The sequence below is a fragment of the Pristis pectinata genome, chromosome 1, assembly GCF_009764475.1.
Source record: "Pristis pectinata isolate sPriPec2 chromosome 1, sPriPec2.1.pri, whole genome shotgun sequence".
Taxonomy (NCBI): domain Eukaryota; kingdom Metazoa; phylum Chordata; class Chondrichthyes; order Rhinopristiformes; family Pristidae; genus Pristis; species Pristis pectinata.
Window position 1 is genome coordinate 111,971,796 of NC_067405.1, and position 27,972 is coordinate 111,999,767.

General features: G+C 39.0%; 1 protein-coding gene across 2 annotated transcripts in view; it reads right to left on the reverse strand.

Annotated features, from left to right (window-relative positions):
• kiaa0586 (KIAA0586 ortholog) overlaps nucleotides 1–27,972 on the reverse strand; it is a 379,886-nt gene that overhangs the window by 126,182 nt on the left and 225,732 nt on the right. For both annotated transcript variants that reach the window (XM_052029700.1, XM_052029708.1), the window contains 2 exons: nucleotides 19,014–19,195; nucleotides 15,568–15,684 (listed from right to left, as the gene is read on the reverse strand). In XM_052029700.1, the coding sequence (XP_051885660.1) occupies nucleotides 15,568–15,684; nucleotides 19,014–19,195 (299 nt within the window). The remainder of the gene's footprint in view (nucleotides 1–15,567; nucleotides 15,685–19,013; nucleotides 19,196–27,972) is intronic.

Here is a 27,972-nt window from a genome sequence, read left to right on the forward strand (position 1 = left end):
GGTGATGAGGAAAGCTGAATGGCTGAATATACAGAGGGAAAAACTCGAATCTGTGAAATTCATAATGAGTTCCTAAAATAATCATCCACTCAAAGTTTTCATTTTGTATACTTGTATATAATGAATATTATCCTAAACCTTTTATGAAGACAAACTTATGTACATTTATACCTAAAGACAAGGTTCTTCAAAGAAGTAGTATGCCCTTTCCATTTACTTTGCTGTTTTATACAGACTTGTTTTGTTTTGTACTGACACTGTTGTTGAGAGTCAGTTGCACTTTAAATAGTTAATTCATGCAGCATGCTGTTTTACCAGCATTACAATTCCAAGAAAAAAGCCATTGGTTCATAGCTGCTCCTGCCTGATGTGGTGTATTTCAGATCTGCTAAACTGCACTAGGCTGCTGGATAAAGATAATTCAACACAGCTGCCAGTCGTCTGATTCAAACACATGAAGGGAAAAATAGTTACAGGCTACATCACCAAAGCTGCACACGATGCAGAATTCTTAACAGTGCAAATTTATTTTAATTGGCAAAAAAAACTAAAAATAAATAAGTTCTAACAAATTACATTCACATTTATCCTTGTTTTCCCCTGCATTCTACAGAATGTATTTTCAGTAAGCTATGCTTATTTTCAAAATAAAATTTGTGACACCTTGTGCCTCATTTAACAGTGATATCATCCCCAAAATGTTAAACAACTTTGCAAAGGTATCTGACTCGTTTTTCCAGTGAAAGGACTCAGCAATTTTGCTGACATTTTTATTTCAGTTATTACACTCAATCAGAGGCAACTGCTTTCTACTTATCTGCAATATATTAAATCTACCAAACAACGAGGATAAATTATTTGTGCCAGGACTCTTCATTTTGCGAATTTAACAAATGAATAAAATTATCAGTTAATTTTGAAAAATAACATTTTGCCTTTGACAGCTAACTGCAAAATGCATTGTAAAAAATAATTTTGAGAGTCACATCTGTTTCAGGTTTTGTGGAGTTAAGATACCACTTGGTATTTATTCACAAGATAAAATATAAAACTGTAGGAGAATGTGACATGTGAGTCCAGTCTGCGCAATAACAAACAGTGCCACGCTTAGTATTCAATTGGTGTTGTGTTAAGTGCTGGGCAAAGGTGCCTTTCCATTAAGAGGCAGAAGTCTCACTGGGTTATGTTTATGTTCCTGTCAGCAGCTTTCCAAATCAGGAATTTGCAGGCATTCAAACACATGCTGCCAACCTGTTTGATTGGCAGAAGTCCAGGAATAGCATGGGAGAGGTGGACACTCAGGATTAGTGGTGGGGAAATCAGATTAAATCATCTTTTGTATAGATGAATTTAGTTAGGGAAGTTAGAGCATTTTACAAAAAAAGAATCACAAACAATAAAGAGTTCCATTTACAGTAGGCTGTTCCACCTCACAATTTTTCACTTCTCCAAGACTGAATGGAAGGGAATTATCTGGTGAAATAGACTACATCTTAAATTTACTGAATCAAGTAAGCAGCTAACTTAGTAATGCATATCTGCAAATTAATTCTAATTTGAATTAGAAATTCAGGCAGAAATTTACGACTTTAATGTGCAGCATGGTATAAGGATTCCAGTTTTTTTGAATGATGTTGTTATGGAGTCATAGAGTTATATAGCAGAGAAACAGGCTCTTTGGCTCACTTGTCGATGCTGACCAAGTTGCCTATCTGAGCTAGCCCCATATGCCTTCATTTAGCTCCTATCTTCTAAACCTTTCCCGTCCAAGTATCTGTCTAAATGCTTTTTAAACATGTTGTCCTCTCCGTTACCACTTCCTCTGACAGTTTATTCCACAAACCCACATCCCTCTGTGTGAAAAAGTTGCCCCTCACATACCCTTTAAATTTTTCCCCTCTCGCCTTAAACCTATGCCCTCTAGTTTTAGACTCCCCTGCCGAGGGAAAAAGACTGTGACCATTCACCTGATCTATGCCCCTCATTATTTTATATTATCTCAGTCTCCTACACTCCAGGGAAAAAATGCCCCAGCCTATCCAGTCTCTCCTCATAACTCAAGCCCTCCAGTCCCAGCAACATCCTTGTGAATCTTTACTGCATCGTTTCCAGCTTAATGACATCCTTCCTAGAGCTAGCCAATTAGAACTGCACATAATACTCCAAGTGTGGTCTCACTGCCCTGACCGATGAAGACACGCCTTCTTCACCACCCTGTCTACCTGTGTCACCACTTTCAGGGAACTATGTACTTGTACCCCTAGGACCCACTTTTCTACAACACTCTCCAGAGCCCTGCTATTTACTGTCAAAGTCTTGCCCTGATTTAATTCCTTTGCACTTTGCACTTGTCCAAGCTAAGTTCCATCTGCCAACCTTTGGCCCACTTTCCCAGTTTTTCTAGATCCTGCTGTAATCTTAAATCACCTTCTTCACTGTCCACTATATTACTAATTTTGGTGTCATCCACAAACTTAGGAACCATTCTCATTAATATAGATGAAAAACAACAGAGGACTCAGCACCGATCCCTGCAGCAGTAAGCTGTCCTCTGGCATTTCCAAACAATGGAAGACAAATTCTAAAGTCAATCTAAAAGTCACTGGAATCAGACACTCAGTTTAAGTTCACGCAATGCAAGAAAGTAAGATGAATAAACAATATAGGTTATTTAGAAATGCCAAGGTTAAAGACAAGTACTTTTGTATTAATATGAAAACAATGAAAAGACTACTTCGAATGTTCCTACGGCATCCCAATCTGTACTGATGAGGTTTTCCGAAAATTAGTGGCATTGCAGGAGTACCTTCAAGCACTCTTGTGCCTAAAATGCTTTCTCTGTGGAGATCAAGATCATTGTGACTCTCAACTTACCAGCAAATCCATGCCATATTTCACAGTTTTCTGCTGAATGCAGCATCAGAGAAGGCACCCACACTTCCCACTTACTAAAAGGAAGGATTTCACAGTGTCTGATTTTAATGAAGAGAAAATAGTGTCTTGGGCTTTGGGACTTGCCAGTCATTGCCCAAGAAGACTCTGGTTAGTAACCCAAACACTTTCACCAACAAAAAGGGTTTCAATTCCCTAAATGTACACCTTGTTTGTAGATCACGAGAAAGGTATCATGATGATGAATGTCACGTTTCTTGGCAGCTCCCATATTCGTTTATTCTGAGACAGTCTGTACAGTTGGACATTTTCAGCTGCCAGCATTGCACTGAGGGATGGATCTTGAAGAACAAGGGCTGTCCTCTTTTTCCACGGCTTCCACACCTCTTCAAACTTCAAGCGCACCAGCTTAGCATCAATACAATGAGAGCTACCAAAGTACCAGGATAGAAGTGGAAAATGCCATTTATATCCTCCTGATGAGATTTTTATTGCCTGCATCAGTCCAGGCAGACCCTGCAGTATAAACTAAGCAGATGCAGAGTATTCACTGATGTATGATGCATGCTGCATAATCTAGCAACCTTGCTGGTGCTAGGGGAAGAACAATATATGACTCGGAGGATCACCACTCTGCAGGGGTAAACAGTGGTTAAAACTTTGGGTGCCTTGGACTACTTTCAAAATCAATAGTGGTTATTTCAAAATAATGAAGTCCATACACATTCAGTGATATAAAATCCTCATGGAACTCCAAGTGAGGTAAATTTAAACCCATTGTACCAATTGATCATTTCAAGGTAGTCAATGGGGAAGAACTGAAGAAGTCTCAGTGGTCGATGCCTCAGGTTTCACTCAGCTCACAACTTGATGTGATCAATGTAGTGCCATGTTTTCTCACCTAATCCTGTCGGTTTCAATCCCACCGAGACAACAGGAACCACTGAGCAGGTATCACTTCACCATGCAACCTTGCTCATATTTCTATGACTCCTGGGCTCCCTCCCTCAGAGGTGGCTGTGATAAATATTGTAAGAGCAAACCAAGCAAGGGAGAAGATTCCTAAGATAAGAATCAATCACATCAGAGGTCACATTGCCAGAAAACATGGCAGCTGTAGCAATAGTCAAATTACATACATTATTGCTGCTGCAGTGAGACAGTCATCTTTATTGGAAAAGCATCACTCACTGTCTAGCAGGAATCAAAGTTTTCTTTGAGCATGTTGCCATGAGAAGCATGATATTCTAGCTGAGGCATTGCAGATTATGCAGCAATGCCAACAACTGCCTCACCAGTATACCTTATCTTTGGACACAAAAGGATGTTATTTGCCTCAAATAAGAACATGTGTGAGAAATTTACCCATGGATTCTCAGGAAGCTACAACCTGTCATACACAAAACATCAATAGATACTAAGTTTGTTATTTTAATATACAATGATGGAAAATGCTTTGTGTATCTCAGTGTCAGTTAAGTGAACGAAAGAAGTATTTGCAGTTATGCAACATCTTTCACAACCTTGTGACAACCCAAACTGTTTTCTAGCAAAAGCAGAAGTTTTAAAAGGAAAACGGTTATAATCTAAGAAATGTGGCAGCCAATTTGTGCACAGATACGTCCTACAAACAACAGTGAAGTAATAACTAGATAATTTGTTTTATGATTTTTTTAAAGTTCAGTTTTCATGATTCAAGTGCCACTGGCAAAGCCAACAAATCTTGCCCACCCCGAGTTGTTTATGAGAAGGTAGTGATGTGCCTTCTTGAACAGATGGAGTGGTCTGGTGAAGGTTGTCCCACAAAGCTGTTGGATAGGGATTTCAAGAGTTTGGACTTAATGCCAAAGAAAGAATGTCAACCTATTTCCAAATCAGGATGGTTTGTGACTTGAAGAGTAATCTGCAGGTAATGGTGTTACTATGCATCTGCTGCCCTTGTCCTTCTGGTGGTAGAGATCAGAATTTGGGGGAATGGCCAGTCTAAACTGTGTGTGTAATTGTGGTACGTTGTGTAGGTAGTACAAGCTGCAGAATGGTGCAGCAATGCAGAGGGAATGAATGTTTAGAATGGTGGGTTAGCATATCAATCAGGTGTGTTTTTTCATCCTGGATTTTGTCGAGCTTCTTGAATGCTGTGGGAGCTGCAGGTGTCCAGACAAGTGGAAATTATTCTTTCACACTTGTGACCTGTACCATGTAGATGGTGAAAGAACTCTGGAGCATTGGGAGGCTTTTGCCGTATGATACCCAGCTTCTGCCTTCTCTTTTAAGTACTGTATTTACATGGTTGGCCCTGTTATGTTTCTGGTCCATGGTGAACCCCTGGTTATAAATGGAATATCATGGGTAGGTGATTAGTCTTTCTCTTCGGATTCAGTCATTGCCTGGCAACTTTATGGTGCAAATGTTACTTGCTCCATATCAGCCTATGCCTGAATGTTGTCTAGGTCTAGCTGAAGGAGTTAAACATTGTGAAATCAATGAAAAGCCTCACTTCTGACCTTATGGTTGGAGGGACAGTCATTGATGAAGCAGCTGAAGACAGATGGGCGTAGGATGCTGTGCAGAGGAACTGCAAAGTCTTAGGGCTAGGGTTATTGCCCGCTAATAACCACAACTATCAACAAACTATTGGAGTGTTTTATCCTTGATGCCCACTGATTTAAGATTTACTATTGTTCCTTTTTCCCAAAAGATCAAATATTGACCAGAACTTTAGGATTAATTAACTCTTCAAAATAGTGCCAATAGGAATGAAGACTGGACCTCTGTTTAATGCCTCATCCAGTTGATTGCACTGCAGTGCAACACTCTCTGAGTGTCAGCCAAAGCTTTTGAGCTCAAATCTCTGGAATGAAGCATAAACCCACAGCTATCCCACTAAGTGATACAATGGGTTAATTATGAACGATCCACTGATACCAAATCCAAAAAACAAGTTTGTACTTATGCCAGTAATTGTGTTTCAAAAAAAAGGAATGTCTGAAAATGTTGGTGTCAATCCAATTCAGTGATGACTAATACTGATTCAAAGAATACAGTAATAACACTTTGAGTGCACAGGAACCATGATATGCAATATACTGTTAGAAATATATAATGTGACAAATTACCCTGGTAACAGTTTTGTGAAAATCTGGCCATCAAGTGATTTAGTTTTATTCAACAAAGGCAAAGCATGAACATGTTTTATTGGATGTATATGTCCTTATCTTTGGTTATTCCCATGGAATAATATTAACTGTTCATTTTTTAAAATGAATTTGTGGTCATCTGTGGATGATATTTCTTAGAATTAATGAAAGGTTATTGACCTGAAATGTTAACTTGTATTACTCCCTCCAAAGATATTGCCCATGTCCAACATTTCCTGTTCTTTGTTTCCAATTTCCAGTATCTGCAATATTTTACTTCTGCATTTTTATTATTAATATTATTATTATTGCATTAGCTTTGAATCAAATATGTATACTCTTCCTTCAGCCTAAATTTACAATACAGATGCATTTTGGTTGAGAGAGAAAAAAAGGACTCTTAATATTATTGACATAATGGATCCTTTCATAATTTTCAGAACAATGAAAAGATTGAGTGCATTTGTGTGCATAAGTTACCTGAGCAGGACAGGGAATGTGTCGTGATAATACCAAGTAAATCAGAAAACTATATACAACTAGACACAGTCAATGATGCATTATGGTGCCCAGCCAAACATCTGGTCCAACAATGCATCATAAAAAATATAAAACACACTAAAAAATGGCAACAAAGAATTCAAAATGTAGTAAGTCATATTTTGTTTTAGTTTTCTCCTAAATTTTAAAACTAATTCATCTGCTCCTCCTTTTTGTTCTCATCAGTTTGGTAAATGTGTAACAAATTAATATCTAGGTTTTCCACAAAAAGCAGAGTTAAACTTCTTAAGACTGTGATAGTATCTCTTTACAATATCAGAAACACATTCCCAGTCTATTGGTATAACAGGCTGTGTTCAAAAACACCTTAGCAATATGCAAAGAAAATAAATAGTAAAGTACTCAATTTTCTGTTTAAATTTGGAACAAAAATTATCTGAAAAATTAAACTGCTGACATTACAGATCATTTGCATAACCACTAATCTCATCCAATCACTTTGTTGGTAAGTGCATTGTGCGCCCTTCACATCCCCTAACGAGCAATTCAAACTACGAAAGAGAAAATGGAGACACAAGAGCATGTAGATGCTGTAATCTGGGGGAACTCAGCAGTTTTCCAATTTCAGGTAACACCCTTTCTCTCTCCTTCTGATCCACCAAGGTTCTATCCTCCCCCACCTGCTTCCATCTGCCTATCACCCACACACTATACAGCTAAGGAGGGGTCTCCTATTCCCCTCACCCAATTGGTTCCATCCCTTCCTTAGTTGGTTCCACATCACCTTCCTTGTCAGACTCCAGCATCAGCAACCTCTTCTATCTCCACTTATCACCTTCCAACCTCTGTCTCTACCTTCAACCTTCCCTCTCCCCACCTGGCTCCATATGCCATTTTTTTCTCTCTCCTTATCTGTCTCTACCTAGCACCCACCAACTGCTGTCTTCCAACTGCAACCCTACCCCTCCTCTATCTAGCTCCATCTGCCCATCACCCTGCTCCTCACCTGGTTCTACCTATAACCTGCCAGCCCCTGCCTCATCTCTCCCTATCACCTCTTAATACTGGCCACCTCCCCTCTACACTCTCAGCCCTGATGCAGGGTCTCGACCTGAAACATCGACCATCCCCTTGCCTCCACAGATGCTGCTCAACATGAAAAGGAAACTATAGTTTGTAAATAAGCTGTGCTTTTTCATGTGTTCCATGATATTTCTGGCTAGTGGCAAGGAACGAAGGACATTGAACAAGTGTTCCAGTTGGGATTGTGCAACACAAACTGTTGCGCGATGGTGAAATGCCTTCATATAGCTGATCTCTTGTAATTGAAATAGTAGACAGAATTCTTTTGGTTGTTATTTTCCTGCTTGGATGATGAATAGAATAATTCTGCTCTCAAAGCATATCTTTATTCAGTACTCTTGAAATATACTTCCCCCTTTGCACTTCTTAAACAAATTGTAATTAACTCCATGATCACCAGTGATTTTAGCTAAGAACCACCAGATTCAGAGTCAATGTGTTACAAGTGACAGCATCGGGACAACTGGCCATATTATTTCTTTCTATGTTGCATAATTCAATATATTTGATTTTATGATATATTCATTTTCTGGATTTGGGCATTGCTGGCAAGACTAGGATTTGTTGCCCACTCCTAAATATCCAATAAGAAGGTGGCGGTGAGATGGTTTCTTGAAGGGCTTCAGTCCTTCTGGTGAAGGTACTTCCACTGGGCAGAATGTCCTAAAATTTAGATCAAGCAATCGCCAAGAATCCGTGATACATTTCTAAGTCAGTGTGGGAGTGCACGACTTGGAGGGGGGCCTGCAGATTGTAGTTTTCCCACACACCTGCTATGCTCGTCTTTCTTGGTGGTAAACATCACAGGTTCATGAGGTGCTGTCAGAGAAGCCTGGGCAAGGAACTGTACTTCATTTTGGATATGGTGTGGACTGCAGCCACTGTGGGCTGATGGTAAAGCAAATGAATTTTTAACGTTGTTAATGGGATGCCATTCAAGTGGACTACTTTGTCCTGGATGATGTTGTGCTTCATGAGAGTTGTTGGAGCTGCATTCATCCAGGCAAGTGAAATGCTCCTATCTGTGTCATGTTGATGGTGGAAGGGCCTTGTGGCATCAGGAGGTGAGTCACTCACTACAGGATACTCATCCTCCAATCTGCCCTTTAACTACAGCACTTGTGTGGCTGATCCAGTTGAGTTTGTGGTCAATGGTGACACCTGAATATTGGTGGGAGGGGATGCAATAATGGTAAAATCAATGAATGTCAAGAGCGTTGGAGATGGTCATGGTCTGGCACTTCTTTGGTGTGAAGGTTACTCGCCACGAATCAGCCCATGCCTGAAGATTAAGGTCTTGCTGCAAGTAAGCATGAGCTGCTTTATTTTCTGAGGAGTTTTGAATGGAATTGAATATTGTCCTCTTGACCATCTTGCTTTTTGTGAGGAATGACTCAAGTCATTGCAGTGCTTTCCCTTTGAAGCTCAGTAACTTCAAAGTTTTACCAGGATGCCTTGATGCTACACTTGATCAAGTGCTACCTTAACACCAAGTACAGTCACTCTCACCTCATCTCTAGAACTCAGTTCCTTAGTCCAAGGCCGTTTGGACCAAGGCCGTGATGAGATCTGGGGTCAAGTAGTCCTGGCAAAACTCAAACTGAGCATATTGATGAGTAAGTGCCCCTTGATATGCCTATTGATGATAGCTTCCATCACTTTCCTGATTATTGAGAAAAGAAGATATGGCAGAGACTAAAATAAGATTCCCACACCTAATCACTATCCATGATTGCTGCTGGAAAACATGCACATAGGAAGATCTAGTGAGCACTGAACTGGGTTTAGCTTTGATGGCCCAATGAATGAATTACCTGCCAATATTTACTTTCTATATTCACAACTAAAAGTGTCTAACTTAATGAGAAAATGTTGACTGGCCAGATGATTCAAGTTTAATGCAATGGGGGGGGGGGGGGGGGGGTGTTGTATTTTGATAGAAACAATGAAGCAAGTGCAATATCAGGGAAAAAAAGGATGCTGTTCGAAAAGGGTGTGCAGAAGCAGAGGCTCATGGGGGTATGTGTGCACACAATCATTGAAAACCATCAAGACAAGTTGAGGAAACAGTTAAAAAAGCACACACAATGCTGGGCTTATCAAAAGAGGCATAGGGTATAAAAGCAGGGAAGTTATGCTGAACTTTAGCTACCATTTGGTCTGGCCTCATTTGAAACACTGTGTTCAAATTCTGATTGCCACACTGTAGGATGATGTTTCAACTTTAGAGAGGGTCCAGAAAAGATTTAAGAGAATGGTTCCTGGGATTAGGGACTACAGTGTCAAGGATACGTTAGAGGGGATGTGATTGTTTTTTCTTTGAAGAGGAGGCTAAAGGAAAGTTAGATACAACTGAAAATGATGAGAGCTCTGGTGGAATGGATGGGGGAGGCTGTTCCCCTTGGTGGAGAGGTCAAGATATAAAATAAAGGGGAAGAGAATTAAGAGTGACATGAAGAAACAGTCCTCTTCCACAACATGTGTTGGAATCTGGAATGTGCTTCCTGCAGATGTGGTGGCAGCAGGTTCCATTATGGCCTTCAATAGAGAACTGGATAAATATATGAAAGAGAAAAAATTGCAAGGTGACAAAGAAAGAACCAGTGAGTGGAACGAGAGGGCAGCTCTGCTAGATCACCATGAGGTAAGTGGCCTCCTTCTGTGCTGTAACCAATCTGTGATTCTATGACCTTGCACCTTGCTAGAAAGTGAGATTTCATTTGGACAAAAGCTGCACAACGTACCATCCTTATATTTAAATGAATCAAATAAAGTTCTGTGAAAAACATGAAATGTTAAGTTGCAAATGGTAATATGCATTCTTTAGCTATTAAAAATCTGTGGGGTATCTCTCTAGATGGGGTTTTCTACTGCTGAAGTCATAAAGTATTTGAACATTGTGAAGAATTCACTGCCAAAATGACATAAAAGTAGAAGTATTTCTTTAAGTCCAGTTGCTGGAAATTACCTTGTTCAGTTAAGTAAACCTTGCTGATGTCTGCAATCAGTTTCTCATCAGAATCCTGACCTGCAGAAATGATGAAGCCTCATCCAAATGATTGACTAGTCTAAATGTAAATAATCAAAAGGACTATACACCCAGGCTAACTCCAAAATGATTTGAAATTGTGCACAATCTGTTTGGAAGGTGGATGGACTGAAACACCTCCAAGGCCGCCCGAGCAAATGCGCGTCCTACATGAGAGGCTTTTGCTGTTGTTATTCCAATGAAACACTGGACTCCTCATGGAATCCAGCAGTTTCCCAGTAGTTACACTGTGAAATCTAGGCAGGGAATCTGTGTCACTAACTCCAATCATTTTAATAGAGAGGATCAGCTCCAAAGGAGGCAGGCAAGTCTCAGGTAATCTACTCTTTTTAAACAATTAAGTTAAATATTTTGATGCAAGTGTTTACTACTATTCTAATAGTTCTAATTATTTTGAATCTGTCAAAAAACAAATTAATTTTTGAATTTTGTGATTTTTCAATTTCTTACAGTTCAGCTTATTTCAATAGTCTTTGAAAAGTTTTAATGTACATTGAAGTTTTTTGACTGTTTTGAGAGCTAGCAAGCCTGAGTACCATTATTTAACCAGTTGGTTAATGCATTTCTGCAGATGGGAGTTATTACTTTTGGAGGGACTTTGAGCAGCATTTTCATATTGGCTTTAAAGCAAGGCTGCATTCATCAATTTACCAAAAATTATCAATCCTCAATTTTCTCGCATTGCAAATGCTCCATAAATTTGAATATCTGTCCTCTAACATTTTATCTGATTCCAAGAGCTTAAACCTGCCATTGATGTGGCTCAGAAAATTTACCACTGGAGTTCCTTTGAGAGAGAACCCCACTTTTAGAAGAACCTAGAACATAGAACATTACAGCACATAGAACAAGCCCTTCGGCCCACAATGTTGTGCTGACATTTTATCCTGCTCTAATATCTATCTAACTCTTCCCTCCCACATTGCCCCCTATTTTTCTATCATTCATGTGTCTATCTAAGAGTCTCTTAAATGTCCCTAACGTATCTGCCCCCATATGCTCTGCAGGCAGTGCATTCCACGCACCCACCACTCTCTGTGTAAAAAAAACTTACCCCTGACATCCCCCTTATACCTTCCTCCAATCACCTTAAAATTATATCCCCTCGTGTTAGCCATTGTTGCACTGGGAAAAAGTCTCTGACTGTCCACTCGATCTATGCCCCTTACCATCTTGTACACCTTGCACAACATGTGTTGGAATCTGGAATGTGCTTCCTGTAGACATGGTGGCAGCAGGTTCCATTTTAGCCTTCAAGAGAGAACTGGATAAATATATGAAAGAGGATGGCCACTTCTCTTAAAACTGATCCCTAATCTTTCCTTATTGATCTATAATCTTATCATCTCTTCTATTGTAAACTATTGACAACTACAGATAGGTGCATATTGCACAGAAGAACAAATAATCAATTACCAAGAGTATAGTCCTGAATAATATAGCAACTTTGCAACAACACATGTCATTTTGCAGTTGTACACAATATCCAGTTCCAGGGACCAAATTGTTGATGCAGGTAGGGGGCAGTTTACTGCTCATTGAAGTGAGCTGGAGGGAACAATTCCCTCGGCTGTATGGTGTGCACCACGGCTTTAAGACAAATATAGATATGTTTGGAAATCCTCAGCAAGTCTGTCAATATTGAAGTTAGTATTTCAAAACAGGAAGGACAGCAGATGATCAGCATTTAAAAAGAAATAAAATGAAGGAAGGGGAGAATTAAATATAAACATAGATTTTAGTTATACTGCTATGTAACTAAAATGATAATTATATCACACAGATATTCCAACAAAAAAGGCACACACAATAAGAATGACACTCCCGAGTCCTATTTGTATTAGAAAAATCTATCAGCAATTCTACAGTTAGGAGCAAAGCAGTCTTGCATTCGGGGAGAAATGGAATGGCATAGATTCGCACAGCATTAAAGTCGCAAGAAATTTTAGAGAGAATGGAACAGGATGCTTTAATTTGATTTTCCTCCTGCAGACTCAACAAACTTTAAACATTTCAAAAAATTCTGGATGCATGGCATCACTAAAAAGAATCTTGCAGTATTTGCCTAAAGCATTCTGCTTTCTTTCTCAAAGTCTGTTGCTTGCAGAAATATTTTAAATGAACCCAAAACACTGTAAAATAAGGGCATACATACAAGTCAAGAAGCAGATGAAAAGCAATGAATAAATATTAATTGTATAATCATTCTTTCTAGATGAAGCATTGATTAACTGGTACATTAGTTAGCTAGGGCACCAAATACAGCAAATAGCCTACAGCTCCTGTGCAAACAGTAAATTAGGTATTATATCAGAGTACTAAGTTTGCACTATATCCAGCATTCATCGTAAATATTCTATATTCATTAGCAGCAAACAAAATTATGAATTCCGTACCATCAAGGAAAAGGAGTACGGATAAATTGTTATGAAATAGGTACACTATGGCATATATCTTTGTTAGTTAATATTATGCCTCAGTGGACTTCAGTTGGCTAGGAGATGGGTGAGCATAAGACATGTCTGCAGACCTAACCATGAGATCCAGGCTATTTTAATTCATCTGTATGAACATGGCAAGGGGATGGCGGGGGTGGGGGGGGCCGGTGGGCAGTAATAGGAAGCAGCTGCTTGCTTGCTGCTTGTTGGTAGAGTGAGAGAGCAAGTTTGGCAGCTGGACACCTCCAGCTAGCATCAAAGGAAGGCTAAGGAATGGTGGGAGATTTCCAGGAGGGTTCGTGGGAGGGAAGGGGTGGGGAAGCCAGAGGCAGGGGAGGTAGTAATCTTCCTTGCAGACCTGAACAAATACTCTACCTGGCTCTACAAAGGGAACTTCTTCACTTACCCTCTTCATTTCAAGGCCTGTTTTCAATACTTACGCCTTCAGGGAAGCATTGCAGCTTCCTGCTCAACCCAGATTAAAATGCGATTAGGAACCAATTATCATAAGAGGAGTTGACTATGCATTAACTCAAAATATTACATACTGCATTTGGACAGAATTTCAGCCTCTGCAGTGAACAGTTAAAATGGTCGGAACTGGAATTCCTGTGTCAAGAGGATGGCTAAATCTTCCATATTTTAAAGACTGCTTCTTGCCAGATTAGATTAAAACTGATCCCTAATCTTTCATTATTGAGACTATTGATTGCATCTTTTGCAACAAACTGGATAATAGTTTCTCAGCTACAAATCTGGCACACCAAAATAATTGTTTAATGAAAGCACAGATCTGAAATGCATGGCTAAGATCAAGATTGGCAAAAAGATTTTAAAAAATCCTTTTTGCTTGCCCAGCAATTCCAACACCTTTGCTTCATTTCTAACCTCAGAAATCTGTCATTTACCAAAGAACAGATTTCAACTTCATTGTGCCCATCAAGAGATATTATCTCAACTGTTGATACATATTGTCTGGTGGATGTCAACATTAGTTTGAACATAGTTCTTCACAATTCTAGCATGAAGAACTACAGAGGATGTATACCAAGATCTCAATTAGGTTAAATTTGTGGTTTATAAGCCCATCTGAAGGTTCAAGGTACAGAATGATTAACCAGAAGGGCTTCTCTGACCCACATGTAGGATAAAGTATTCAATTATTTGTGGCTAGAAGGCACAATTACAAAGGAACATAGCTCTGGCTACATGAATTACTCATTCAGCATCCTGAAAGAGAAATCATCCAAGGTAGACAAAATACTTTGAAGGTTTGCCATAGGACATGGATTAAGCAGCAAATGGTGATGAGGCCTTTGTCTGTGCCATTGAGCTTCAACAGCTAAAACATCAAGATGGTTAACACATCAAGATGACTGTCCTGCATAAGTTCTTCCACTTGTGTATAGACTGTCCATGAAAAGATACACCAGTATACTTACAGTTTATGTGTGGCATAACTGGATTACAGAATGAGTAGCAGTTGTCCTGAACTGCACCCTGGAATTGCAATCAAAGAGGAATAGTGTTTGTTCAAGGGGAAAGCAATGGTATCTTATGGTTTATTGCTCACAATGCTACTTGTGAAGCATTCTTGGCTTAAACCTGCACTTGTTAGTTCTTGAATGACTGACCGAGTGACATTACTCATCTAATACCAGAGCCACCAAAAAGTAGAAAAACTGCAGATGCTGAAAACCTTTAATTAAAAACATGAAATGCTGGAGATATTCAACAGGTCAAGCAGCATCTGTGGAGAGACAAACAGTTAACATTTCAGGTTGATGATCTTTGATCAGAACATCCTTGAAGGTCATTAAACTGAAATGTTAACTCTGTTCTTCTATGCTACCTGACCTGTTGAGGATTTCCAGCATCTACTGTTTTGAATATCAGAGTCAAATAGGTCTCCAGGGCATTACTGGTGAATAACCATTAGGCCTGGTTCAGGAGCCATCACTGGAGGATTCATTTCATTGGTTTAAATATCTCTTCCAGCCAGGGTCCTGAAGAGTATATGCTCTTCTGTGCTCATAATTTTAATCTGTTCAAACACAGTTGATGCAGTGAGAAGATGGTCATAAGCCTTGGTTCTTGTACCTAAACCCTCTAAATTTGATTAGTGGGTATGTTTCCAAGCAAGTGTATCTGCTCTCCATATTAGGCAAACAAAACTTTAAATATCTCTCTTAAACAGGTTTCACAGTTTTGGCCAGCTGACCACAGAAATGTTGTTCACCAAAATGTTAAAAACTTCAATTAACTTTTTTTTACATCCAGTGCCAATGAATTCTGACATCAGTCATATTACTTAACGTCCTAGTTAAAAGACAACTTCCAAATGTTATTAACTATGTCTACTCTTAAGTAGAATGTCATCCAAATTCTAAAAAAGAAACTATATTATAAATGGACTATACATTCAATCAGAAAGAAAGACATTTAAATGCACTGATAACAAAGGTACCTGTTTCAGAGTTGGTGCAGCCTGATGCATCATCTGCCACTGCTCAGGACTTGGTGACCTCTGGCTTCCTTCTGGACTAATACTAGGAAAACTATCGATATCCACATTCGGCAATACCTGAAGACAAATTTTCATTACCAGTTATATGAAGAAAATACAAATTGAGAATGAGACAATTTATGAATGGTTCCTTTTGCAAAAAAAACTTCTTCAAAATGCATGTTCTAAGTTGTAAGAGTTGCTGAAAATTCTGTTATTATGAAACAAGTTTTTTATGTTAAAGTAATAACCAATAATTTTCAAAATATGCAAATATGGTACCATCAAAGTCTCGAGACTGACAAATTTTCGGAGTTTTACTGTGTTGACTTCTTTCTGTGACCCTAGATATATTGAAATTGTGCAAAGCCTAAATTTCTAAATATAAATTCTGAACCACAGTGTTTTAAGCAACAATATGCAGGGAACTGCACTTCCCACATTCTGCCACACTGAATGGTTGCTTTTCCCGCTCCACTCTCTGCTCCATCTTGCAACCAGCTAGCCATCAGCTATTTGTCTCCTGGCTTGAGATACTTTGGTCTTGTGCATTAGTCTATAATGATGTAATCAAATGCCTTTTGGAAATCTATAAACAGTACTCTTTTTACTTTACACTCATCTACAGTTTCCCTTCAAAGATTCAACAACATTAGTCAAGCAAGACTTCCCCTTTGAAATCCACACTATTATATTTTCAGTCCCACAATGTTGCAAATGTTTGTTCAATTTTCTCCAATAATAATGATTTCCTTACCTATCCTATTGCCAGGGTATATCTGAATGGTCAACAATTCCCTGGGCAGAACATTAGCTTTCTATCAGTCCTCTGGTGTCACACTTTTTCCAGTGAATTAGTTCATAGGTATAATGATCGACTCTGCCATCACTTCCTTTGATTCTTTTAGTTTATTTAATATTTGCCTTTTTATTTTAAATGCAGTTATTTCACTTCTAATCTCGTCTACCAATGTTATGTCTCTCTGATTGTCTCTTTGTCAAATACATAAGGAAGATAATGCTCCAATTGGAACCGCTGGTGCTCAGCTGCTTAAACGGTGAGTCCCAGACTCGTGCATTTGTATTTTCTAGCACAGAAGTTTGGGAGTTAGTGAGTAACAGATGGTGTCACATCTGTCATTGAGCCCCATTGCTGGACTCCATATGAAATCCAGCAGGGGGGCTCAATTTTGCTGGGATTCCCCAGCTTTGTGCTGGGGAGTTGATTCTCAGATCCTGTGCCAGGATTTTAATTAATCTCTACTAGTTCAGGATGTTTTTATGTACACTGCCTGAGGCCTTGTCCCTCTCCTCTTGCAGGCCACTCTACATCAGTCCTGCAAGGTCACCAAAAGATTTGTGTCAGACCAGGCACAGGATCTGAGGCCCAGGTGACTTCAGTGGGGTCTGTAGGCCTGCAGACAAGGAGGCAAAGAAGGTAACATTTATTTTTAAATATACTTTGCTTTTGTTTAATACTTCTAATTGTTTTAAGTAGTTTTCTGAATTGTTATTTTTTTTTAAATAATTTTATTTTTTGGGGGGTATTTATTTTAGTTTTAATGGTTTTAAATGACAAATGTCGGGAGACAAAGCTTCTGCGCTGTGCTGCTTGAGTGCTATTTGGATCTTGCCAACAGAATAACGAGTGGAGGGCCAGTGAGATAGGTTGGATCTCAGCATGTGATCCTGAGAGGAGGGAGCAGGACAGCATGATCTGAACTATTCTATTAATGTACTGGCAAAGCACACAACATTTGCTGCTCAGCAGACCAGTAGAGGCCTACACTAATACAATGTGTTTACACTGCAGAGTCAGAATGTCCACAATCTGAGAATTTTAAATCCGTCAAGCTGCCCAAAAAATTAAAATTGGGCATTCTTTCACAAGCAGGAATGAAAGGAATTAAGGTTAACTCAGCTTTCTGTCTACACTTCTGAATTGTTAGCTACGGGTTGGCACTAAGAGAAGCGTTATAGAACGCTACCTGTCTTTTCATTCCACTCATTGGAGACGCAGAAAGCATAAAAAAGATAAGAAAATTCCATGTTATCAAATTAAAGAAACGTATACAAATAAACAATGGTTTAGTTAGAGAATTCTCTGACTAAACAGCCAAACTACATACAGCCAAATAACAACCATCCTCAAAAGGTTAAAATCTGTGGAAGACTGGACTCCAAAAGGGCAGGCATGAAAGTTAATGGGCCTAAACATAATTATCTTTAGCTGGTGGCTCCCTACAGAAACACTGGCGGTCTCCTCCCTGTGGATCTGTTTATCTGACTTTCATTCCTGCACGTTACAATGTGGAAGTCAGAGATGAGCTGGAGTCAGATGCCTGGCATTTCTGACCTCCTGCTCTGCCCCTAGTCTCAGTATCAAGCACAGGAGCAAATCATGTTTATACAGAGCTGAGGGGCCAGATGCTCTCTGCAGATTTATGCCAGTCATAGCTGGTGAATACAGCATATCCCCATTCATTTGAATGGGTTCGCCAACATTAACTGGAAAAGTAAGTGCAGGTAAGTGGTTTGTTTATTTTTATTTATTTCATTTTATGTTCTTGAACAATTTTTCTTACTTTATAATGTTGTCAAGTGTACTGCCTGAGGCTACAACACCTCTTGCAGTCCCCTCTGCTTCGGTCCTGCTGAGTAGCAGCAAGTGCACAGGGGGTGAGAGGAGGGAGCAAGCTAGACTGAGCGTGATTTGAGCCCATATAACATTTGGATTTTCCCCAAATCCTATACTTTGCTTCAAAAAATAAAATGTCATGGCCATTGCCAACATTCATTTACATCTGGTTAAAAATTCATGGAATTAAGAACAGATTCAAAGCACAGCACAAATTAATAACTAAATTCTTTTTGATTTATGTCTCCCTAGCTTCCCTGATTTAGTATGAAGTTACCAAGCAATGCTACCATAGAAAAAGCATCCAATTCAAAAAAAGTCACAATATGCGAAATCTTTTGACATTTTCAATCTTACTGATATTATGAGTGAATTTTAATCCACAAGAACAGATGAGTTGGAGGAAGGTGGAAAATGAAATATTTTTCAAGATCTCAATCCTCATATATTCCCATCCATTTCCACTGTTAAGGAGAAATAGGAAGGATCAGATCAATGAGGTAAATGGACAAAGATTCTGCGTCATGAAGAGCAGGTTGTTTCTTTAATGTCCAGTGTCTTTACATACCGGTCAAAATCTGCCCCTCCTCACATCCCATGATCTACAACATCCCCCCATTACCTCAGATTTCTTCCATTCCCCAAAATTTTAATATACATTTGCGAAACCTGTACTTCTAAGTTTCTCCTCCACACAAGTTTTGCTGCCTTCATGAGTCTAAAGCATGGGAGCTGTCCAGTACAAAATGCATCTCATATAGCACCACACCTGTACAGTTAGCTTGGCTGGATCCTTCTTTTCAGATTTCATGTGTATGACTGCAATATTGGGTTTTTTCATCTGAGGCTGTGGTTTCTGAGGAGATGATGAGGTTGTTACTGTGGTTGGATGCGCACTGCTGATAAGCAAATCTGCTGGTCGTGGAAGACCACTGTCCATCCGTGGCACTCCTAGAAAGACAAAAGAAAATTTAGTTATGAGAGGAACATCAGTAACAACCTCTAAATATTTGGGTCATTAAAGTAACAAAAAATCCCCATGTGCTTCACAAGATCTTTATCAAACAAAAACTGATGCCAAACTACAAAAGGAGCCAATAGAGCAGATTGTCCAAAGCTTGGCCAAAGAATACATTTCAAGAACATCTTCAAGGCAGAAAAAGACATGTGGAGAACCTCAAGGAAGTAAATGCAGAAATTAGGATCTTGGTAACTTAACAGAGTGGAGATATTAAATTCAGGGATCAAGTGGACAGAATTAAAGGAGGGCACATATCTCAAAGATTTAAAAAGGTGGAAGATATTATTAAGATAAGAGACATGGGCAGTAAGATGTTTGATAGCCTCTGGTTACCGAGAGTAGAACATGAGGGGTAGGCCAGTAATCAACTCTGGGAAAACAAAGGCATGGAAGACAGATTCAGCAGCAATCCATCTGAATCAGGCAATGTTCTAAAAATGGAAATGGACAGCTTTAGAAATGGTGCAGATATGTGGCACATAGCTCACTTTGGAGTGAAATATGACATCAAGGTTGCAAACAGCTTATTTCAGTTTCAGGCAGCTTCCCAGGAAAGCAGTGGAATTGGTAGCTATGGAATGGAGTTTGTAATGGGGATCAAAAATGATAGCTTCCTAATAATCAGTTGGATGAAATTTCTGCTCATCTAGACTGGCGTGACAAAGAAGCAGCTGGAGAGTTTAGAGAGTGAAGTGACTCAACACTGGTGGCACTAACATACTTGAAGAAATAGACAAACATGTTTTTGAATGACATTGCTAAGGGGCAACACCTCGATAAGAAATCGGAGGGAGCCGTGTACAGATCCTTGGGGGAACACTAGTGGTAAGTGTATAGATGCGAAAGTAAGCCTCGACAAGAAATCATCTGTACTAATTGGACAGGAAAGTCATATTCTTATAGTTGTTAAGCTAATGGGTAAAATGAGAAAAAAAACATTTACATGCGTGTAAAGTATTGGTAGATGAAAGTCCAGCCACTTGTCACAATTTAAGCTGAACTGTAAGACAAGCTCCTGGTGAGCTTACAATACCGCTTTGGTTTTGTGCACCCCAGTTTCAGATTAGGAGCAAATATGCAGGTTTAATGTCACATTTTCAACCAAATGAATACAGGACTCCTTCAGACAAATCAAAAAGTAAAGATTTAACTGTACTCTCCAGATGTAGAAAAGCAGTTTCACGATTCACTAAATGTTATGCCTATTCTAAGTGGAAAATTATTTTAATTTCAGAAGAAAGAAAAATGTCATCCTGATTAATTAGACACCAAAAAAGGTGGCAAGTTTTTTTTTACACAGAGAGTGTTCGGTGCCTGTAACGTGCTGCCAGGGAAAGTGGTGGAAGCAGATACGTTAGCAGCGTTTAAGAGGCATTTAGAGAAACACATCAATAAGCAGGAAATGGAGGGATATAGAGCATGTTGCAGGTAGATGTGCAGTTTAAATCAGCAACATGGTCAACATCGACATCGTGGGCCAAGGGGGCTTATTCCTGCGCTGTACGGTTCTATGCATCAGATTGCATTCAATATCACCAAGCATGGTGTTATGGTTAAGGTCCCAAATTTTATTTTCCTTATATTCCTACAGGAATATAGGATTCTTGGAATATAATCCTATCTTCCAATCTTCTCTTATTTTCCTTCTATTAACTCAAGTTTGCAACATCTCAAATGAAAATGGGCTTTAAGTTAATAGAATATAAAAATAAAAATGTAATAATAAATCCATGAAAAATTATAACATTTGGAGTTTCCTGGGGTCCACGTCATAATAATAATGAGAACTTAAGAATAATGCCAAGTCAAAAGAGTGGGTATTATGTAGTCAGAGAGTCATAGAGTTATACAGCATGGAAACACATCCTTTGACTCAACTCGTCCACGCCAACCAAGTTTCTTCCTCAAACTACCCCCATTTGTCTGTGTTTGGCCCATATCCCCCTAAACTTTTCCTGTCCATATACCTGTCCAAATGTCCTTTAAACATTGTAATTGTTCCTGCATCTATCACTTCCTCTGGCAGCTCTTTCCACATACCCACTACCCTGTGTGAAAATGTTGCCTCTCAGGTCCCCTTTAAAACTATGCCCTCCAGTTTTAGACTCCCCTACCCTGCATAAAATACTGTGACGATGCACCTTATCTATACACTTCCTGATTATATAAATCTCTATAAGGACACTCCTCAGTCTCCTATGCTTCAGAGAAAAAAAGCCCCAGCCTATCTACTATAACTCAAGCCCTCATCAGTATTATATCAGATATCAGGAAATACAAATATGAAGAAAGGCATATCAATTCTAACTGCTTTCAGTTGAATAGAGGAGTTTATGGATTTTATTTGATGGAAATGTTTAAATTTATTAAGTGATAGGATAGGGTAGATATAAACAGATTGCTTTAGTGCTTCAGAGATATGACACAGAGTTACGGAGCTATAAGGGTAAATGAAAAAAGAAATAAATGAAATGCACAGTGCAGATCATTGCGAGGCTGTGGAATGCATTATTTAAGTTAACGAATAATCATGTCTACATTAAGAATAAATTAGATAAACTTATAACAAAGGTGGATTAAGAGACTAAAAACACTTGAGTGCAAGGGATTAGAGCTGGTGTTTAGGTGAAGGATAAATATAAACATAAAGTGACTGAGCCAAATTACCTGCTTTTATAGTACCGTTTCTTTTCAGTTCTTTGAAAAGAAATACACAGTAAATGGTAGGGCACTGAGGAGTGCAGAGGAACAAAGGGATCTGGGAGTTCAGATACATAATTCCTTGAAAATAGAGTCACAGGTAGACAGGGTTGTAAAAAAGGCTTTTGGCATCCTGGCATTTATGAATCAAAGTATTGAGTATAGGAGTTGGAATGTTTTGGTGAGGTTGTATAAGTCATTGGTGAGACCAAATTTAGAATATTGTGTGCAGTTCTGGTGGCCAAACTACAGGAAGGATGTCAGTAAGATTGAAAGAGTGCAGAGGAGATTTACAAGAATGTTGCCGGGTCTTCAGGAGTTGAGTTATAAGGAAAGATTGAGCATGTTAGGACTTTATTCCTTGGAGCAGAGAAGAATGAGGGGAGATATGATAGAGCTTTATAAAATGATGAGGGGCATAGACAGGGTTAATGCAAGTAGGCTCTTTCCACCTAGATTAGGAGAGATAAGTACGAGAGGACATGGCTTTAGGGTGAAAGGGGAAAGGTTTAGGGGGAACATTAGAGGGAACTTCACTCAAAGAGTGGTGGGAGTGTGGAATGGGCTGCCATCTGATGTGGTAAATGCAGGCTCGCTCTTAACTTTTAAGAGTAAATTGGATAGATACATGGACGAGAGAGGTCTGGAGGGGTATGGGCTGGGGGCAGGTAAATGGGACTAGCCGAATAATGTTTTGGCACAGACTAGAAGGGCTGAATGGCCTGTTTTCTGTGCTGTAGTTTTTCTATGGTTTCTGTTCTCTCTATCCCTGAATGTTATTAACTCGGAAAACCTTAGTCATTTTTGCCTTTATTGTTCTTTTCTCTAGTGAGCATAATTGTAATTCTTTTAACCTAACCTCATAAGAAAAAGGGGCAAATCTAAACATATGGAACACTATTTTGAGTAGTAAACACAGAAAAAATCTACCACAAGGAACATGCATCAGATCTTGAGCACAATGAAGACGAAAATAGCAGCTTAAATCAACCATCATAAATGGAGAAAAGCCAAACTGCTGAGTCAGGCATAGTATTTCAATAGCATGGCATCTTCCTGGGTCAGCCTAACAACTGCATTTTTTTTCTTCGAAGGTCTGATAAGATGAAAAATTATGTATAAGATGGTTATTTACTAGCCTAGGTTACTTCAACAGCTTCTCCAAAATCCTGAACCTCAAAAGGAACAAAGACAACAGGCACAAGACAACACTGCCAACTAACATTTAGCCTCCAAGTCACACCATCACCATCATCTTGACTTGCAAATATACTTTCATTCCTCCATCACTGCTGGATCTAAATCCTGAAACTCCCCACTCAACAGCACTGCAGGCATACTTTCACCAGGAGGACTACTGAAATTCAAAGACAATTAAGGATGGACAACAAACGCTGTCCCATCCTGTAAATGAATAAAAATAAAATCACTGAGACAGTTTTCTGTAGTCTATTTCATATCCATGTTGTCATTGTCTCTTTAGTGCCATGAGCCTTAATTTTGCTTTGGTAAAATGTCTTCTGAAAGACCGTGTACGTAAAAGCAACTGTACTGCCTTCATCAACTTTTTGTTACTCCCTCAAGTTAGTCAGTCAAACACAATTTGTCTTCAACAAATACATGCTCAATATTTACATTTAGCCCACACTTTTCCAAATAGAACAGAACAATTACAGCACAATTCAGGCCTTTTGGCCCACAAAGCTGTGCCGAACATGTCCCTACCCTAGAAATTACTAGGCTTACCCATAACCCTCTATTTTACTCAGCTCCATGTACCTATCTAACAGTCTCTTGAAAGACCCTATTGTATCAGCCTCCACCACCATCTCCGGCAGCCCATTCCACGCACTCACCACTCTCTGAATAAAAAACTTACCCCTGACATCTCCTCTGTATCTACTCCCCAGCACCTTAAACCTATGTCCTCTTGTGGCCACCAATTCAGCCCTGGGGAAAAGCCTCTGACTATCTGCCCTATCAATACCTCTCGTGATCTTATACACCTCTATCAGGTCCCCCCTCATCCTCTGTCTCTCCAAGGAGAAAAGGCCAAGTTCCCTCAACCTGCTTTCATAAGGCATGCTCCGCATCCCAGGCAACATCCTTGTAAATCTCCTCTGCACCCTCTTTATGGCTTCCACATCTTTTCTGTAGTGAGGCGACCAGAACTGAACACAGTACTCCAAGTGGGGTCTGACCAGGGACCTATATACCTCCCAGCTCCTAGATTCAATTCCCCAATTGATGAAGGACAATACACCATATGCCTTCTTAACCACAGAGTCAACCTGAGTGTCCTATGGACTTGGACCCCAAGATCCCTCTGATCCTCCACACTGCCGAGTCCTACCATTAAGACTATATTCTGCCAACATATTTGACCTACCAAAATGAACCACTTCACACTTATCTGGGTTGAACTGCATCTGCCACTTCTCAGCCCAACTCTGCATCCTATTTATATCCCTCTGTAACCTCTGACAGCCCTCCAAACTATCCACAACACCCCCAACCTTCGTGTCATCCGCAAACTTACTAACCCATCCCTCCACTTCCTCATCCAGGTCATTTATAAAAATCACAAATAGTAAGGGTCCCAGTACAGATCCCTGAGGTACACCACCGGTCACCGACCTCCACTCAGAATATGACCCCTCAACAACCAATGTCAACTAATATTGTTTCCAAGTAATGTCTTGAAATGCTACCCTACCACTGTTGGGCTAAATGATTTTTAATTTCTAGTTTTATCCCTCTACTCATTTTCAAACAAGAATTGATGCAGAGTTTCAATCTGAAGCACTGACAATTCCTTTCTCACGACAGATGCTGCTTGACCCGCTGAGTTCCTCCAGCAGATTGGTTGTTAAGCTATCACACATTGACAATTATTGTCTATCCCTAATTGCCCCTGAAATAAGGAAGAGCTAAGTGTCAACCATAAAGGTCTGGAGTTACATTTGGGTTAGACTGGGTAAAGATGGTACATTTCCTTCCCTGAAGGACATTTGTGAACCAGATGAATTTTTAAGACAAATCAGTAGTTCCATAGCTACTATTATCAAAACTAGCTTTCTGTTGTATTTCCAGAGTTTTTTTTGATGTAACTATTTGAATTTAAATGCCTCAGCTGTTGTGGCGAGATTCAAACTCACTTATTCTTCACCAATGCTCCTAGTCTCTGGCCTATAGTCCAGTAACAACCACATGCTACAGCACCTTCTCCTTTGGATTTGCTTATTTCTCTGCAAGGATATTGCCCCTTACTGAAGAGAGGTCTGATCTTTAAATCATGACCAAAATGTAACTGGCTTTATATTTCATTCAAATCAAAAGATTTTGCCTTTTTATTCCAGCTTTTTCCCACTCATTCACTCTTAATAACTATAAATTCGCTTGGCTGTCCTTGACCACCTGATAAACCAATTATCTTTGCACAGTATGAACATGACTTCCAATGCTTATAAATTTTGTTGAAGTAAAGCAGTTGGAATATAATATAAAATATCACTTGCATGATTTAAAGCAGTCAATAACGAGTTCTGCATTTCCAATTAAAAACAATGGAATACACATTCACGCCTACATCAAGGCCAGAACAAAAGCCCTTGACTGAGGCCACATTTTATTACATCTGTCAAACTAGTGGAAGGAGTGAATTTACATAACTGGGTTGCAATGACATGCAGGGTTTTTTTCTTAGTGACAGTACAGTTAATTATTTTATAATCACTATGCTACTGCATTTTCTTGGACATGTTTCAACATTTTCTACTCCTTTATGATAACTGGTTGCTCTTAAATGCAATACATCTATCTAATAGGAATAGAGCACATTTCATATTGGTCATTTTGCAGCTTTATATGTAAGCAGAGCATTAGATTAACTTCTAAATATAGACCAGTACAAAGTAATAAATGAAATGTTTCATTTTGCCAGGAGATGGCTGCCTGAAAGCTGTCGACACCATTAACCACGTAAGTGTCAACAGTGACACCGTGGCAACTACAAACTAATGACATCCTCACTGCATTGCAGATATAATTACAGGCTGGCAATGGGTTTTAATTAGTTAAAGTTTCAGTCTCATGTTTCGTTTAGCTTTACCACCTGAACCTCTACAGGCAGATGAACATTTGCAAAGTCTATAATGTTTATTGCACTATTAATGGGGTCCATTTTATTTAAAAGTCAAATGCTAAATATTATAAAGATTCTTTCAGCTCATATGATAGTTGAGGTATTTTAAACCTATAGTATACTGAATAAAACCTTGGGTTGCCACATTTGGAGTATGGCATGCAGCTCTGATCACCATATTACAGGAAGGATGTGGAGGCTTGGGAGAGGGTGCAGAAGAGGTTTACCAGGATATTGCCTGAATTAGAAAGTATTAGCGATAAGGAGAGGTTGGACAAACTTGGATTATTTTCCCTGGAGACTGAGGAGTGACCTGATAGAAGTTTATAAAATTATGAGAGGCATAAATAGGGTACATAGTCAGAATCTTTACCCCAGAGTGGAAATGTCAAATACTAGAGGGCATGGCTCTAAGGTGAGAGGGGTAAAGTTTAACGATAATTTATGAGGCAATTTTTTTTTAACCAGAGAGTGGCAGGTACCTGGAACACGCTGGCAGGCAAAGTGGTGGAAGCAGATGCGATAGCAATATTTAAGAGGCATTTAAGAGGCACATGAATAGGCAGGGAATGGAGGGATGTAGACCATGTGCAGGCAATGGGCAGTTTAAATTGGCATCATGGTTGGCACAGGGCACCACAGGCTGAAGGGTCTGTTCCTGTGCTGTCTTGAACTATGTTCTACACTGAAGGGCTGACCAAAATACTTTTCAAGCCATTCCAAATAGCAAAAACATATAACTAAAGCACAAGCAAATTAAAGAAATAATGAATATGATAAACAGATTGTATTACAATATCATTCCAATTATTCAACTGAAAAGAGTACTAACGTAAACTTTTTTTGCAAATTGTAACTGACTTTCTTCCCCAAAGGGCACTTTAAAATATAAGGTTTTAGTACAGGAGGCCTACATGAATGTTGAACCCTCTTTAGGAGCTGTTTTTAATCACTTCTCATTTCCTGCTTCCTCTCTTTCTTATCCTGCTTTCTTCAAATATCACAATGAATTATTTTATAAAGGATCATCCAATATTGTTCAAGCTAATTCATTTTTCTGAGTTTATTAATGCTCCGAATAGAAACACAAGTGCAGTAAAATTTCTGCAGTTGTAGAATCTTCTACAACCATATATAGTAGATTTTGTGTTGCAAAAGTATAAGTGCAGCTTTTTTTGGAATCTGAGTTACTTAGTAAATCAAAATGAATTCACTGAATACGAATATTAATCCAATTACTTCTGAGAAATTACATTAAACATAGAAACTAAAAAATGTTGCTTTTCCAAAAATGTTACTGTTGATTCTGTAATAATTAAGTGAAATTTACTGAACACTTATCTGCAACAGAATCCTTCAGTACAAAGAAATTAAAAATGCAAAAATTTCTTACTCAAATTCCTGCATTTAGTATTTCATTTGACAGCTTAACATGCCTCCTCCAATATTTTTCATTTAAACCTCCAATTGCTTCCAATACCCTTTATGAATTTCATGTGTACATACAGGGAGCCTCTTTATTAAAGCTTAAGACTAAAGTTCAATGCCTCTTCAATGAAGCTCAGCAGCAGGGTGGCTGAATGACCTTCAATGGCACAGCATTAGCTGGAACCAGCAACACTTTACCAGTACATTTAATGAGGGCACTGCCTCAACAGGGTTTTCTTAAACGTACTGCAGTTCATCTTATTTTTCTAAAGAAGATAAATGATGTGCCAAAATGTCACATGGGTTGTTTTCCACAACTCGAAACAACTTTTGAATTGTGCCACCATGGATTTAGCAAGAATGTAGTTTAACTATGACTGTTGCTTGTATTTCAGCAGAAGTTCAAGAAGATTGGTAACATTTGAACTACACCAT